General features: G+C 39.8%; 1 protein-coding gene across 2 annotated transcripts in view; it reads left to right on the top strand.

Moving 5' to 3' along the window:
- The first annotated feature begins 1,025 nt into the window (after positions 1-1,025).
- The window catches only part of Map3k19 (mitogen-activated protein kinase kinase kinase 19), a 56,249-nt gene continuing 39,499 nt past the window's right edge, over positions 1,026-17,775 (top strand). Inside the window, exons 1-5 of one of the 2 annotated variants that reach the window (XM_048345580.1) lie at positions 1,026-1,199; positions 7,264-7,452; positions 10,390-10,544; positions 12,327-12,442; positions 15,928-16,043. In XM_048345580.1, coding sequence (XP_048201537.1) covers positions 1,026-1,199; positions 7,264-7,452; positions 10,390-10,544; positions 12,327-12,442; positions 15,928-16,043 — 750 coding nt within the window. Of the gene's footprint in view, positions 1,200-7,263; positions 7,453-10,389; positions 10,545-12,326; positions 12,443-15,927; positions 16,044-17,775 lie in introns of those variants that run through there. The other variant, XM_048345581.1, reaches the window with a different exon arrangement.

A 17,775-nucleotide genomic window follows, 5' to 3' on the forward strand; every position in this document is an offset into this window, starting at 1 on the left:
CCAGCAAAAATATATATAGGTAAATACATAACTATTGAGGTATTATTGGGAAAATAAGACTTAAAGAAATATTTATGAAGCTAGTAACATTAAAGAAAATAAAATTCAGCATAAAATTTTCACTTTTAAGTGTGCCAGTAGTTTTTGTGCCAGTCCTGAGGCTTTATCTCAAGTCCTTGCAATATTGCTTGGCTTTTTAGTTCAAGACTGGGGCTCTGCCACTTGAATCATAAGTCCACTTCTGGCATTTTGCTGTTTAATTGAAGATAGGAGTCTCATAGATTTTTCTTCCCAGGCTGGCTTTGAACCACAATCTTCAGATCTCAACCTCCTTAGTAGCTAGGATAACAGGCAGGAGTCTTTCAGTGTTCATGCTTTTTGTGTAATAATTCAGATGCTCACCAAATTTTTTTTCTCTTGGTGGTGCTAGGGTCTGGACTCAGGGTCTCACACTTGATAAGCTGGTGCTCTACCACTGAGCCATACCTCCAGCCCTCTCACTGGCCTTTTGTTAAAGGGACCATCATTCCCTTGGGAGGTGAGATAAGCAAATGCCCACAGTCACACTATTGCTACTCAACAGAGAGGAAATTAGACATGTTTTCTAAGGTAATGGTAAAATCATTATCATTCTTATTTTAAAATGTATGCAAGGAACCAAACTTGATGGAAAGAAGGATTTTATTCCACATAATAAAGCCCTGGGTTTGATTCCTCAGCACCACATATATAGAAAACGGCCAGAAGTGGTGCTGTGGCTCAAGTGGCAGAGTGGTAGCCTTGAGCAAAAAGAAGCCAGGGACAGTGCTCAGGCCCTGAGTCCAAGCGCCAGGCCTTGGCAAAAACAAACAAAAAGAAAACCCATAAATTGTCTTAATACTATTGTAATACTTGTGCATGCAAAAGAAGACAACAGTTGACAATAAAGACAGAATCTGTTACATTTCAGTGATCCACTCTTTGCTGGCTCTTATATAATCAAATCATTTCTTTTCTCTTGAAGAAAATTATATGGCACTAGCAAGATGAATAAGAATAAACTAATTCATGATTTCCTGGAAATTGTCTCAAGAGGTGATGTGGAACTCATCTGCGACCATATTCCTAAAGTCCATTCCATCCTTGGGAACCTTGACTTCCAGCACCCAAAGACTGGGAATACACCTCTCATTACTGCAGCAGAAGAAAACCTGACAGAGGTACAGGGGAGGGAAACCAGTGGCTCTACTTCATCTAGCAGGACATATGTGTGTTCGATTTCCAGAAGCATCTTGTTGCTTAACCAAATGAAGTTCCAATGTTTCTAGTCCCTCCAAAGCTCTTCATCAGCTGGATATTGGCTGGATATGGCTCATATCTGTAATCCTGACTATTCAGGAGGCTGAGATCAGAGGATTAAAAGCCAGCCAGGGCAAAAAAGTCTGTGAGACTCTCATCTCTAATAAACTACTGAGAAAAAGCCAGAAGTGGTGCTGTAGCTTAAGTGATAGAGTGATAGTCTTCAACAAAAGAAGCTTAGGGACAGCACCCAGGCCCTGAGTTCAAGCCTTAGATTGGCATGTGTGCATGTGCATACACATGTACACACACACACACACACACACACACACACACACACACACGTAATAATGACCCCTAAGCTTCTTTTGCTCAAGGTTAGTGTTCTACCATGTGAGCCACCGCTCCACTTCCAGGTTTTTTGTGTGTGTTTTTGGTACTTTAGTGAAGATAAGAGTCTCACACTGGGGCTAGAAATGTGGCTTAGTGGTAGAGTGCGCTTGCCTTGCATGCATGAAGCCCTTATCTTGATTCCTCAGCACCTCATAAACAGAAAAGGCTGAAAGTGGTGCTGTAGCTTAAGTGGTAGAGTGCTAGCCTTGAGAAAAAAAAAATGTCTCACACTTTTTTGCCCAGGCTAGCTTTAAACCATGATCCTCACATCTCAGCCTCATGTGTAGCTAGGATTACAGGCATGAGCCACGGTTACTAGTTTATTATTACTCTTTATTTCCGCTTTAGGGGCCCTTTAACTCAGTGGAATACACTCCACTTTCTAGCTGGAACTGTGAGACTTATAGTCTTTGCTTAATACAGGATTGATTTGGCTTACTTATATTTATTTATGTAGCAAATATTGAGTCTTGAACTTGGGGCCTGAGCACTGTCCCTTAGCCTTTTTGCTCAAGGTTGATACTCTACCACTACGTCTGTGTAACTTTTCCTATTCTGGATTTTTTATATAAACGGAATTGTATAGTATACAATCTTCCTTCACCTAGCATGTTTTCAGGGTTTATTCTTGTGCATGTATCATACTTCCTCCAATTTTATTGCCAAGTAATATTCCATTGTATAGATATACAACATTTTGCTTTTGTTTTTGTTTTTTGCCAGTCCTGGGGCTTGGACTCAGTGTCTCAGCACTGTCCTGGCTTCTTTTTGCTCAAGGATAGCACTCTACCACTTGAGCCACAGCGCTACTTCTGGATTTTTTCTATTTATGTGGTGCTGAGGAATTGAACCCAGGGCTTCATGTATGTGAGGCAAGCACTCTACCACTAGGCCATATTCCCAGCCCCCACATTTTGCTTTATCTAATCTCCTATTGGTAGAAATTTGGATTGTCTTTACTTTCTGATTACTATGAATAATGCTCTTACAAACTTGCGTAGAGGACTGTGGGGATATGTTTTAAATTCTCTTGAGAACATTTCTAGGAGCAGAATTCCTGGATTATATGGTAACTCTATGCTTAATCATTGAAGGCACAGCTAGACAACTCTAGACGGTTTCACAAAGCATCTATCATTCCTTAAAGTTCTTCACCTATATGCTAATAGTTTTGCTCCTTTGTGTATGTATGTATGTGTGTGTGTGTGTGTGTGTGTGTGTGTGTGTGTGTGAGAGAGAGAGAGAGAGAGAGAGAGAGAGAGAGAGAATCTTGGGCTTGACCTCAGGGCCTCTGCATTGTTCCTGAGCTTTTCTGCTCAAGCCTAGTGCTCTACCACTTGATCCACAACCACACTTCTGGAATTTTGGTCATTAATTGGAGATAAGAGTGTCATAGACTTTCCTGGTCAGGCTGGTTTTGAACCACAGTCCTCAGATCTCAGCCTTCTGAGTAGCTATAATTACAGGTATGAGCCATCAGTGCCTGAGCTGCTTCCTGAATTTTTAAAGATTCTTAAAAAAAAATTTTTTTTGCCAGTCCTGGGGCTTGAACTCAGGGCCTGAGCACTGTCCCTGGCTTCTTTTTTTGCTCAAGGCTAGCACTCTGCCACTTGAGCCACAGCGCCACTTCTGGCCTTTTTGTATATATGTGGTGCTGAGGAATCAAACCCAGGGCTTCATGCATACAAAGCAATCACTGTACTGCTAAGCCACATTCCCAGCCCTGCTTCCTGAATTTTTAATCCTAGCTATTCTAGTGAGTTTCATATAAAGGCATTTGAAAATGGAAAGATCCATCAGAAAGCTCTTCCACTGGTTCAACGGATCATGGCAGTCTGTTCTGTAAGAGCAGTAAAACAAATAGATAAAAGGAGATAGAAACCTGAGACGTATCCTTGATCTCTAGCTCACTGTTAGTCCTATTATCTAAAGTCTGTCACATTCAATCTGCCTCTTAAATGTCCTAAGATTTTGTCCACATCCCTGACTGACTTCTACTGCCATTTCCTTTAGTCAGTTGCCATTGTCTTCCCATAAGTCTACTGCAGTGTTCTCATTCCTTCTTCAGCTTTGCTCTTTCCCCACAACACCCTATTTCTAAGACACTGATCTGCTCATGTTTTCCTAATTAAAATCTGCCACTGAGTTTCCATGGCCCTGAACACCCAGCCTTGGTTTCTCCCAGGAATATGTAAGGCCTTCAGGATTTAGACATTGCTGACTTCATCTTCATCTCCTTCCTTCCTTTTATCCTGAGCCCTGGACATGTGTAACTACAGCAAAACTTTGAATGTTCCTTTTCATCCTGTCCACAGTCCTTTATTCATATAGCATCCTTTTTAAAAAACCACCTTTCACCCAGTCTTTGCCTGGTTAAGGGAGTCTAATTCTTGAAGTCTCGACTTAAACATCACTTTTTCTAAACGTCTTTCTGGACTTGCCAAAAGAGCTCAATAGCTCCTTGTAAATGAACTCTTCTGCAGCCTCTTGTCATTACATTTTACCATACTGTGTTACAGTTGGCGTTTCCTCCCCCTACCCCTGTTTTTGTTCCTCACCAATTTGTAATGGCTTAAAGGCTTCTGTTTGTTTTACTTGTTGTTTGGGTTTCAGCAGCAAGGACAGTTCCTTCTGTTTTCACATTCCTTCAGACAGGATTTTGAACTCAGGGCTTCGTACCTAGTAGGCAAGGTTTCTACTGCTTGATCAATACTTCTAGTTCTTTTTTTCTCTGGTTAATTTAGAGACAGAGTTTAGATTTTTGCCTGGGCCAAACTACAATCATCCTCTTTATATTTTCTGCTGGGATGACAGGCCCACATCTCAACACTCAGATTTTGGTTGAGATGGGAATCTCTTGAACTTTGTTTCTGGGACAGCTTCAAACCATTATCCTCCCAATTTTCAGCTCTTGAGTATCTAGGATTACAGATGTGAGTTACTAGTACCTGACCCATCATGGACAGTTCTTGATACACATTGAATAGCCAATCCATACTTATTGAGTAAGCAATCACTTTACCATTTTGAATGTAGTTCATTTTCTCCTTCAAAACACTTGAAGAAATACTTGCAACATTCATGAAGATATATGTTGAATTATAGGAACAGATCATTAGTAGAATATCTGCCGAGAAAGCACAAGGCTTTTAGTTTAATAATAGGGGGAGGGGATGAGCAGGGGAAAACAATCTATTAGTCTGAATTTTAAAAAGTGCCCAGCTGGACACTGGTGGCTCATGTTTGCAATTCTAGCTACTCAGGAGGCTGAGATCAGAGGATCGTGGTTAGAAGCCAGTCAAGGCAGGAAAGTCCTTGAGACTCTTATCTCCAACTAAGCACCAAAAATGCCAGAAGTAGAGTTGTGGCTCGAGCCTTGAGCAAAAACGCTCAGAGACAGCACCCAGGCCCTGAATTCGAGCTCCAGGACTGGCACAAAAAATAATTTAAAAAATAAGAGTCTAGGCTGGGAATATGGCCTAGTGTCAAGAATGCTTGCCTCCTATACATGAAGCCCTGGGTTCAATTCCCCAGCACCACATATATAGAAAACTGCCAGAAGTGGTGCTGTGGCTCAAGTGTCAGAGTGCTATCCTTGAGCAAAAAGAAGCCAGGGACAGTGCTCAGGCCCTGAGTCCAAGCCCGGACTGGCAAAAATAAATAAATAAATAAATAAGTGTCCAGAAAACTAACAATAACAAATGCTGGAGGGGATGTGGCCAAAAGGGAACCCTACTTCGTTGTTGGTAGGAATTTAAACTGGTTCAGCCACTCTGGAAAGTGGTATGGATATTTCTCAAGTTAAACATAGAGCTCCCCTACGACCAAACAGCCCCACTTTTGGGCATCTATCCAAAAGATTACAAACAAGACCACACTAAAGTGACCAACACAACATTGTTAATCACAGCACAATTTGTCATTGCTAAAATATGGAACCAACCCAGATGCCCCTCAGTAGACGAGTGGATCAGGAAAATGTGGTACATATACACAATGGAATTCTTTGCCTTTATCAGAAAGAATGACATTGCCCCATTCATAAGAAAATGGAAGGACTTGGAAAAAATTATACTAAGTGAAGTAAGCCAGACCCAAAGAAACAAGGACTCCATGGTTTCCCTCATGGGGAGTAATTAGCACATGTTTAGGCTAGTCACAGCAGAAGATCACAATAGCCCAATGTCTATGCCCTTATGAACACATAAGATGATGCTAAGTGAAATGAACTCTACATTATGGAAACAAGAGTTATATCATTGTTGTAATTATTTTCAACATGCCATGTGAAACCATACCCTTTTTTTTCTCTTGTATTCCCTTCCTGTGGTTGTACCCCCACTATCACTGTATCGGATGTTAATACCCTGGATACTGTATATATGTGTATTAGATCTAGGGAAGGGTAGGGAATACCAAAGTTGAGAGACAAAGGATAAAAAGACAAACCATTCCAAAAGCAATATTTACAAAGCAATATTTACAACCATTTGGTGTAAACCAACTGTACAACTCATGGGGGTGGGGAGAGGGAAATGGGGAGGGGATAGGCAGGGGAAAAATGAGGGAGGAGGTAACAAGTTGAACAAGAAATGTACTCACTGCCTTACATATGAAACTGTAACTGCTCTGTAATTCACTTTGACAATAAAGGGGAAAATATTTTTAAAAAAGTGTCCAGAAATATTCCTTATTACAGAGGTTTTTGTTTTCCAGATTTAGAAATGTAAATAGAAGTTACTTGTATCCAAACCAATCCTTTATTTATTTATTGTGGTGGTAGGGACCAAACCCAGGGTCTTACACATGGTAGTACTGTACTACTGAGCTATATCTTAACAACAGTATGTATACACACACACACACACACACACAAACATTTTGTTGTTGTTATTTTTTTACTTGTAGTACTGAGGTTTGAACTCAGGGTTTAGCTCTTGAGTGTGCTACCACTTGAACCATGTCGCCAATCCTTCTTTTGTTTGCCAGCTCTGAGGCTTGAACTTAGGGCCTGGGCACTGTCCCTGAGCTTCTTTTGCTCAAAGCTAGCACCACTTCCAGCCTTTTCTAGTTATATGGTACTGTGGAATCGAACTCAGGGTTTCATGCATGTTAGACAAGCACTCTACCACTAAGCCACATTCCCAGCCCCAGTCTTTCTTGCTTCTAGTTTTTCAGGTAAGGTCTCAAATTTTGCTCCAGTAAGTTTACTTAGACTCCTACCTGTGCAAACATGACCGGTGTAATCCTTTATTTTCATTCTCTCCTGCATTTTATCATAAATCAGAGCCACATCTAAGTTGATTTTCAATCCAGCTTTTAAGGTACAGTTGGTATACAACAGTGCTACATAAGAATGCTCTTTGAGGATTGGGAATGTGGCTTAGTGGTAGAATGCTTGCCTAGCATGCATGAAGTCCTGGGTTCAATTCCTTGGCACCACATAAACAGAAAAAGCCAGAAGTAGTGCTATGGCTCAAGAGGTAGAGTGCTAGCCTTGAGCAAAGAGAAGCCAGGGACAGTGCTCAGGCCCTGATTCCAAGATCCAGGACTGGCACAAAAAAAAAAAAAAAGAATGCTCTTGTGTTGCAGGTAGTTGGATTTCTTCTGAAAAAGGGAGCAGACATCACCCTTTGCAATTACAACAACCAAACTGCGGTCCATGTAGCTAGCTGTAATATTCAAAGACAACTTTTGGAAGTCAACGGAGGCCAGGCTCCCCAAATGCAGCTTCTACAAAGTTCGTGGCAAGGTGACCTTGAGCAACTTCAACACTTACTGGTTAGTTAAATTAATGTTTACTTCTACCTGGGATGGGATAATAGTTGATAAGAAGAGCACATACTATAAATGATTCTTTTTAAAGGCAAATAAGTTATTTTTAAGGCAGGAAATGAGAAAGAAATGAGGTTAAACTGGTTGTATGACTCAGAGATAGAGTGCCTGCCTAGCAAACTGAGTATGATGTCCAATAATGGAAGGAAACAGTGAGGGAAAGAAACTGAAAGACACAGAGAGAACCTGAGAGACATAAAGAGACAGAGAGAGACAAAAAAAAAGGAAGGGAGGAAGGAAGGAAGGAAAGAAAAAGAAAAAGAGAGAGAAAGAAGGGAAGAAAGAAGCAAAGGAAGGAAGGAGAGAAGGAAAGAAGGAAGAAAGGAAAGAAGGAAAGAAAGGAAGGAAGGAAGAAAAGAGACAGTGGAGTATGAAACGATAATGAAAGAACACAGCAGCGGCCTATTTCTATCTTCCTCTCACTGAATGCTAGAAGAAGTCAGGCAGTGCCCTGGGAAATGATGCTCTTAGGAAGCACCCAGAGGATTACTGTCATCTTGCTCAGAGGAGTTCCCTTGACATCATTGCCTTTTGCACAATTGCTGTTTAGATCCCTTTGGACTAGATGCAGTTATTATCTTTATCCTGAAAAGGGAATCAAAGAGACCATGCTTTGCATAATATTTAGTTGTGATGAAAGGACATAGGATATATTTTTCAAATGCTGTCTTTTGAAGATATTGATCCTCTTATTTAGATTTCCTACCTATAGCTGCCTTTCCCCAAAGCACCTTGTGAAATCATAAGCATAACCACGGCAGTTAATTATAGTCAATTGTCTACTCTTGACATTTACCTTCAAAGATACTGTTATAACCACGTGACCTTCTAGCTGAAAGAAAAATCAATCGCTGCTAGGAAACAGTTTCTTCTAATCCCTTATGGTAAAGACACAAACAATTGAAGAAGTTCAAGGTATTTTAGTCACGTAGAGTTTGAGGGTAGATATGACAAAACCAAAGGATGGTTTAAATTCTTTTATTGTATTAGATGATAGTCTGAAATCACTATACATCATGAAAAGAAGCTTAGAATATTTTCTGAAAGACAAGACATTTTATTTTAGTCATATTTTTGACAGATGAAATTGTAATCCAAAATTTGTTTTCATAATCACATTTGTCACCTCTGATGATTTAGAAACCAAGCTCTAAGGAATAAGTGTCTATAAACTAGATCCAGAGAGGCCAAATGCATGTGCTATTGCAATCTGAATTTTAGCTCGAAATGTTCATATTGGTTCTAGCTAATAATAAACATTGACATAAGAGGTAGTTTCTACTCAGAGGCTGAAAAAAAATTGACTAATTAATTCCCGCAGCACCCTGCCGAAGTAATATCATTATCTCTACCTTGTCCCAAGAGAAGTTAAGCTAGGTGAGAAGCTAACTGGGCTACAGTGGAAGAAACTGAAATAAAGATAGAATCTAGTGTTACTTTTATTTATAAAATGATAAATTTGGATATTTTGGTTTTCCAGTAGCATTGCAGTTCTTTTTTTCTTTCTTTCTTTCTTTCTTTTTTTTTTTTTTCCCAGTCCTGGGCCTTGGACTCAGGGCCTGAGCATTGTCCCTGGCTTCTTTTTGCTCAAAGCTAGCACTCTGCCACTTGAGCCACAGTGCCACTTCTGGCTGTTTTCTATATATGTGGTGCTGGGGAATCGAACCCAGGGCTTCATGTATATGAGGCAAGCTCTTTTGCCACTAGGCCATATCCCCAGCCCCGTTCTTTTTTCTTTCTTTTCTTTTCTTTTTTTTGCCAGTCCTGTGTTTTGGACTCAGGGCCTGAGCAGTGTCCCCGGCTTCTTTTTGCTCAAGGCTAGCACTCTGCCACGAGCCACAGCGCCACTTCTGGCCATTTTCTATATATGAGGTGCTGGGGAATAGACCCCAGGGCTTCATGTATGTGAGGCAAGCACTCTTGCCACTAGGCCATATTCCCAGCCCCAGTATTGCAGTTCTTAATTGTTCAACTTAAATTTTACATTCAAAGCTAGTAATCACATTTGTGTCTATCACCATTTGTCTATATATAGCTAAATTAACTGTGTTGTCATTGTGAGTAATTCATTCAAAAAAAGTTTGTTGAGAGCTGGGAATGTGGCTTAGTGGTAGAGTGCTTGCCTAGCATGCATGAAGCCCTGGGTTTGATTCCTCAGTACCACATAAACAGAAAAAGCCAGAAGTGGTATAATAATTCAAGTGGTAGAGTGCTAGTCTTGAGCAAAAAGAAGCCAGGGATAGTGCTCAGGCCCTCAGTCTTAGCCCCAGGACTGGCAAAAAACAAACAAAAAAAGTTTGTTGAGCACATACTATGTGTCAGAACTCAGCTGATTTTCACCTTTTAGCTCTGATCACCAAAATAACCCTATAAGAAAGACACCACTATTTCAACTTGAATATCACCTTAGAACTCTGAAGGTCAGCAAGTAGGGTTGTGAGATTTGCAAATAAAATATAAGACACTCAGTTCGGTTTGAACAAGAGTGTCTCCAAGAATATAAATAAACAAATAAAAATATTTTTAAAGGTATTCCCTTTATAACTTATTGAGGAAGTTAAATAGCCAGCTTATGGAGTTGAAAGTGAAACTTAGCTCTAAGTGTATCTACCTGTCTGTCTCTCTGTGTGTGTCAGGCTGTGTGCTTTCACCTCCTTCCTAGGACAGATACTGAGAAAGAATGTACTCAAGTTAAGGTTGGGAGTATGTAGTTCAACATCAGTATACGTGGAGATCTTACTCCTAGCATCTCATTTCACCTTAAAAAATAAATCAACATTTAAACAAAGTTAAAATAAGAAATCATCCATTGTTGAAAACACAAATGTTAATTTAAGTAATACTGTAAATGCACAATAGAAATAAAATATCATGTTTGTAAAGGCATCTGAAGAGATCCTGGATATAAATTTCCCAAACCAACATGGTCTGACCCCTCTGATGCTCGCTGTGAGAGATGTGGACCTGTTTGAGAGTCTTGATCTGTTGAGAGTCTACAGGCCTGTGGAAGTTCTGTCTGAGCTACTTCAGCATCACGCGTGAGTATGATAGTCAATCAGTACTAGCTGAAAGACATCCATTCCATTGCTATTTACAAAATCACACGAAAACTTAGACATATAGTTTGTTCTCTCATGTTTATATATTCACACTCACATATATGCACATATACACATACAAGTCTTTTGTTTTGAGTTTTGTTCCCAGTGCTGAGGATTGAACCCTGGGGCCTATGTTAGAATTACAGATTTTGGGGTTCAGGATGGGTGGTAGAGAGGGTGAAATTGATTGGATTACAGTATTCACATGTGTGAAAGAAACCTCCTCTGCTGTATAACTGATGTTAGATTTTAAAAGTTATATATTTCTATTACTATTATCTAGAAAAGTTGTCATCAGATAAGAACAGATAGAGCAGCCTGGGAGAAAAGTTTATTTCCAATTAACCAGCAAAATGACAGACTGGAGGCATGGCTCAAGTGGTAGTGACAATTGTGAGCAAAAAATCTGAAAGCACGAAGCTCTGAATTCAAGTCCTAGTACCAGCCAGAAAAAGAGAGAGAGAGAGAGAGAGAGAGAGAGAGAGAGAGAGAGAGGAGAGAGAATGTTAGTGAACAGAGAAATAAAAGATGTGAATGATCACAAAAGCATCAATATAATGAAATGCAAATACAGTTTGGAAGCTATCATAGACTTTTTTATTAAGAAACTGTTTGGAGTGATTGTTCAAAATGCATATTGCTGGAAACCATCACAAGATGGATTTAATGGGCCAGCAACTAGGGTCAGAATACAGGAGATTAAAGATATCCAATGGAAACAACAACACGAGTAAAATGGAGTGCGTTCTTAAAGCAGTGGCAACTCCCCCATTCTTTGTTCTGTGTTATTTCTTTTCAATTGTGACCTTTGATAGAGAAAGGCCACAAGATGATATTTTTGCAGCTCACAACACCTTACTCTGTTCATAGCCATCAGAGACAGAGATTGAAAGGCTTTAGGTTGGAGACTATGATCAGCTTGATCCTGTCCCAGATGTGACAGACAGAGTAATAATCACCATTATCTATTACTAGGATTCTTATCACTTACCCTTTGAATCTCTATGAGTCTATATCTAATGCAAGGATCCAGATCAGCATAGATGTCCACGATGTTGGGAAAAGTCTTTAGATCAGGCTGTGCTTAAAACTAGGGCAGAGGAAGAAAGCACGTAATGTGGAAAGGGACACTTTGGCTTTTATGAAAAGATAGATCCACTCAGCCAAGAGTCTGGGGGTGAGGAGGAAGATGGGGATCATAATTCGCTTTATTTTATTTGATGAAGTGCTTGGCTTTGACCCAGGGCCTAGACAAGCATACTACTGCTGAGTGTAAGTTAATTTTAAAAAGCTTCTGTGCCATCTTACCATCTTGAAGGATGAAAGGGTTAGCTATTAGCATTAGAAAAAAGAAATGTTAAGAAAGTCAGCAATTAACTAAAATGTTGAAAGAAAAACATTAAATCAACTACTTGAGAACAATAGTTTAGTGAGGTTTTTTTTTTACTTGACTTATGAATTATAGAAATTTTGCTTAAAGTGGAAAATTTTCTGTCTTTAGGATGGGGATGGGAATTAGCTAAAATAAAACCCTCTTATTTGAATCTTAGAAAATTGTTATCCTTTATCTTATCCATTTTGAAATCATTACTATTACCCTCCCCCAACTACCCAGGAGTACCTTCTATTTATTTGATGTCAGTGATTTTTCCCTCCCATATCGTTCTCCTTTTTCAACCAATTTAACTAAATAATTGATGTTGATTTGATTCTTCCTAGAGACCCTAAACTCTGTGATTTCAGTGGAAAATCAGCAATACATTATGTGTCACAAATAGAGAGTCTGAAGAAACAACAGTTATTGGACATCCTCATGAATTCTATGCCCAAACCAGGTAAATATTTGTATTCCATATGCACATTCTCCAAACAAACAAAAATCCCTAAAGTCTTGCTTTTGCTTTATGTTGGGTTGACTTGTTAAAAAAATTCAAACCAATTATTTTTTAAAACAACAACTATTTATTGAGCAGTGACTTCATAAAGCATATATTATGTGCTCCAAGGCATGCAAAGAAAACTGACACATGCTCCAAACACTTAAAAGTATGCAGGATCGTCAGAACTACATTGCTAAAGTCAGAGCTACATGACTTTTATCATTTGATTGTATTTGAAGTTTCTGGAGCAGGGGATAAGGTTATACCTAAGAAGAGTTCTCATGGAAAGGGTAAGAATCTGATCTTTGTAACAAGAAAGAAATTCCTTTCCCCTCTGTATAATTAATATAAGCTATGTAAGCTAATTTTAAAAGGTGGTAGAGATTTCATTAACCTTCTGCACAATGTTGTGAGTGAGTTTAAGATTATCTCAGGAGCAAAAATACTGGAAAAGAAAGTACATACCAATGCCCCAATGGCTCATGCCACCTAGGCTGACACCTACAAGAATCATGGTTCAAAGTTAGCCTGGGAGAAAAGTTTATTTCCAATTAACCAGCAAAATGACAGACTGGAGGCATGGCTCAAGTGGTAGTGACAACTGTGAGCAAAAAATCTGAAAGCATGAAGCTCTGAATTCAAGTCCTAGTACCAGCCAGAGAGAGAAAGAGAGAGAGAGAGAGGAGAGAGAATGTTAGTGAACAGAGAAATAAAAGATTGGATTAATTAAGAAACGAGGTCCATTGAGGGGAAAGTCTTAAATGACAGTCTAAAGGATAGTTTTTTTTTTCTCAATGAAACAAAGCCACTAAAGAATTTTAAGCCAGAGACTAATGAAAGCCATGTTTGGGGGAAATTAAACTGTTCATATTGTGTAGGGCGGATTGGAAGTGAAACTAGATATATCCACAAGTCTGGTGATAAGAACAAGTAGTGCAAAATTGCTGGATGGGTTGGGGTAGTGGGTGTGAGAGGTGCTAAAGTGGAAGAGCAATTCACAGAATTTAGAGATGCAGAGCTGACTGAAGAGGTACAGCAAAATAAATTAAGAGGGTTAAGTTAAAGGAGACCCTAAAGTTTCCATCCCAGCAAGTAGGAAGACTTAGAAGTCCAACTGTCACAATGGGAGAACATTCTGGTGTGGTAAGGGTATCAAACAGGAAAACAGTAAGTTTTAAAATGTAGAATTGGGTAGAAGCATGGGAGTTTGTATAGGACTAACCTTGTGGGAAAAGGATAGCTTGGTGTGAGAGTTTGGGAGTTCTTGACAGCAGGAGATTGAGAGGACCTCCCAATGGATGAGATGGTTGAAATATTGATGGTAGTGAGAAACTGGCAGAGGACTTTGGCTAAGGAAGTGCACCTAAAGTTAGGAAGTGGAGTGCACATGAGGACTCAGGAATAAAGGAGGAAAGAGGAGAATTCAGGAAGAGTTAAAGAAAGAGTGATAAACAATGTCAGGTTGGGAAAGAGATTATGGGCTTATGTGCAAAGGAAGAGTTTCAATGGAAGAATGGAGTCAGAAGGAAGATGGTAAGAATAAAGAAGGAAAATGTAGTAAAAGTATGGTGAATATGGTCTAAGTATAGATCACTTGTTCAATTTTGTTTTGTTTTCATGGTAGCATCTCTACTCATTGAAAGTTTCCATGTTTTTAAAAATTTTTTTTGAAAGGTCACGATGGCAGAAGTTAGGATAGTAATATCCCTTGGAATTAACCCGGAGTCTCTGGTGTTCAGGCTGTCATGTGTCTTTAAGTGCTAGATGGGAAGTGTGCTAAGAGTTGCTGAGAGCTTTTGTCCTGGAAAACTGTAGAGCAAATGTGATTTCCAGACCATCCTTAGGGATTCCAGTTAGCAACAAACATTGCCTAAGACAAATCAGTTAGCCCCAAATATTTGTAGATAACAGCTGCCCACTGTTTATTTAATTTTAAAATATCTCCCCTTCTATTTAGTAAAAAAAATATTGTATTGTCTAAATTTTTGGAATTAATGGATGGTCTGCAAGTCCCTGCATTGCTCTTTCGTTTGTTAGCATACCATGTTGAAATCATCTTCATTCCCCATGATGCTCCAGGACAGTTTGGAAATTCAGACAATGAAAAGCTACAATTGGCAAAAACAGTAGTCTTCAGTACTCCAGAAGAAGTCCATATGAGGGGTCATCCTTGTGAAAGGCAGAAATCCTTCGTCTGTGTTTGGAGCCCTCCAGAAGAGGAAGCCCTTTAGGCTGGCCACATAATGAGGCGTTGGGAGTTTAAAAAAAAAAAAAAAAAAAAGGCTCTCTCTCATGTCCTATCACCCTACAAAGAGGGCTGAAATGACAGTGTAGCCACTAAGAAGGAACAGACTCAATTTATCTTCAGTCAAAATCTGATCTTGAGTAACTTTTAGTTTTTCCTAGAACTTAAGGTTTGGTAGGTGTTCAGGAGTTAATTTATTGAACTTCAACTGAAATGTTTCACTTGATTTAAACCCCAAAGTATCTATTTTTTGAACAGTAATAGTTACCATTAAAGTATTTTTTAAATAGAAAAATGTTTAATTATATACTCTGTGGTTTGACTATAAAGTGTCCCCCCAAAAGATTTGATGGCTTATTCCCTAGCTGGTAGATCCATCATTGAAAGGTGATTAGACTATGAGAATTCTGACCTAATCAGTGGATCCATTCACTGATGGAGTCATAATTTAATAGCATTATTGGAAGGTGATAGAAACTTTTAGAAGTAGAGGCTACATTGGCAGAAGCATGGCACTAGGGATGTGTCCTTGGAGTCTATATCTTGTCTTAGGCCCTTTCCTTGCTCTGTGGTTCTCTCTGCTTCCTGTCCATGATGATGTAAACAGGTTCCTCTGGCACATGCTTCTGCCATATCGTCCACCATGCCTTACTACAGGTCCCTCAGTGATGGAGCCAAATGACCATGGATTGGAATCTCTGAAACCCTGAATCTAAAATACTTTTCCTGGGCTGGGAGTATGGCCTAGTGGCAAGAGTGCTTGCCTCACATACATGAAGCCCTGGGTTCGATTCCCCAGCACCACATATGTAGAAAATGGCCAGAAGTGGCGCTGTGGCTCAAGTGGCAGAGTGCTAGCCTTGAGCAAAAAGAAGCCAGCGACAGTGCTCAGACCCTGAGTCCAAGCCCTAGGACTGGCCAAACCCCCCCCCCAAAAAAAAGAACCCAACAAATAAAATACTTTTCCTTTAAGTTGTTTTCCTCAGGTATTTGGGAAAGCTGACTGACACAAGTGGATTATGTGTTCTTGCATCTCTTCCTGTGAAAAATATTGCCTGAAGCTTCATTGAGACCCAAAAACATTATGTCAGGAAAATCTGACAAAATAGAGCTGCCTCAAGAATTAGAATTAGATCTTCCTATGAAATTGTTAGAGATGAATCTTATCAAAACATGTTATGTTTCCTTTTGACAGAAAGACATGCTGAGTCATTGCTTGACATTTGTCACGATACAAACTCTTCTCTAACTGATATGATGACAGTTACCAAAAATCAAAACATAATATTGCAAAGCATCAGCAGTGGTGAGGTAAGATGTTCCCCTTAGAGGAAAAAAAGTAAAAAGAAAACAAACAAGCAAGCGGGGCTGGGAATATGGCCAAGTGGCAAGAGTGCTTGCCTCGATTACATGAAGCCATAGGTTCTATTCAGCACCATATATTTATATATATATATATATATACATATATATACATATATGTGTGTGTGTGTGTGTGTGTGTGTGTGTGTGTGTGTGTGTGCCAGAAGTGGCACTGTGGCTCAAGTTGGCAGAGTGCAGCCTTGAGCGGGAAGAAGCCAGGGACAGTGCTCAGGCCCTGAGTTCAAGCCCCAGGACTGGTCAAAAAAAAAAAAAAAAAAAAAGAAAGAAAGAAAGCAGGTAATAATTCACTCCATCTACCACTTCATCTGTTTTGTTGGAATATTTTATAATAATCATATATATATTTAATGCCATCATTAAATTGTACAATACAATTTGACACTCTTGTGAGAGTTTATTTTCAAAGTTTAGGCATCTCTGAGGTTTATTCTCAAAGTTTAGGCATCTCTGAGTTTCGTGTGTGTGTGTGTGTGTGTGTGTGTGTGTGTGTTTATTAACCAGTTTGGGTTTCTATGGCAACGTACCATATGCTGGGTAGCTTATAAACAAAAAAAACTTATTTTTTGTGATCATAGGGGCTAGAAATCTAATATAAAGGTGTTAGGCTGGCCAAATTCTAGTGAATTTGTTCTATACTTGTTCTATACTTGTTCTATACTCATGTGGGGAGAGGGAACTAGCACTTAGTGCTGGTCCTGAGGTTTGAACTCGAGATCTGAGGACTGTCCCTAATTTTTCTGCTCAAAACTAGTACTTTACCATTGGGTTGCTTTACCGTTGGGTTGCAGCTCCACTTCTGGAATTTTGGTGGTTAATTGACCGTAAGAGTCTCATTAACTTTCCTTCCCAGGCTGGATTTGAGTCATGATCCCCAGATCTCAGCCTCCTGAAAAGCTAGCATTACAGGAGTGAACCAACATTGCCTGGCTGTGGACTCTCTCTCTCTCTCTCTGTCTCTCTCTCTGTCTCTCTCTCTCTCTCTCTCTCTCTCTCTCTCTCTCTCTCTCTCTCTCTCTGTGTCTCTCTCTCTTTCTCTCTGCCTCTCTGCCAGTCCTGGGGCTTAGGACTCAGGGCCTGGCTATCCCTGGCTTCTTTTTGCTCAAGGCTAGCACTCTACACTTGAGCCACAGCGCCACTTCTGGCTTTTTCTATATATGGGGTGCTAGGGAATCGCACCCAGGGCTTCATGTAATGCAAGGCAAGCACTCTACCACTAGGCCATATTCCCAGCCTCTGGGAGTCTCTTTTATAAGAACACTAAGCCCATAATGAGGGTTGACTATAGTGCTAGGGGACTGAAGTGAGGTTAGCATTGTAGCCAGGAACAGGTGATGAAACACAGCTGTTCAATTTATGGCAAACAGAAAGCAGAGTTAGTTAGTGTGGATGGTGTTAGGCAGAAGATATATACTTGTAAGGCATGTGCCAGTAACCCACCTCCTCTAACCAGCTTCACCTTTTAGTTTCCACTACTTCCTAATGTCCATTCAATTATCAATTCATCAATAAATGAATCCATCAATTAGATTGGAGCCCTTATGATCAAATCACATCTCAATGATCTACCAGCCAGGGACTAAAGTTCCAATACATGGGCCTTTGGGGAGACATTCATATCCAAACCGTAGCATGTTTAAAAAGGTACCATTGTGGGCTGGGG

The sequence above is a fragment of the Perognathus longimembris genome, chromosome 4 (assembly GCF_023159225.1).
Source record: "Perognathus longimembris pacificus isolate PPM17 chromosome 4, ASM2315922v1, whole genome shotgun sequence".
Taxonomy (NCBI): Eukaryota; Metazoa; Chordata; class Mammalia; order Rodentia; family Heteromyidae; genus Perognathus; species Perognathus longimembris.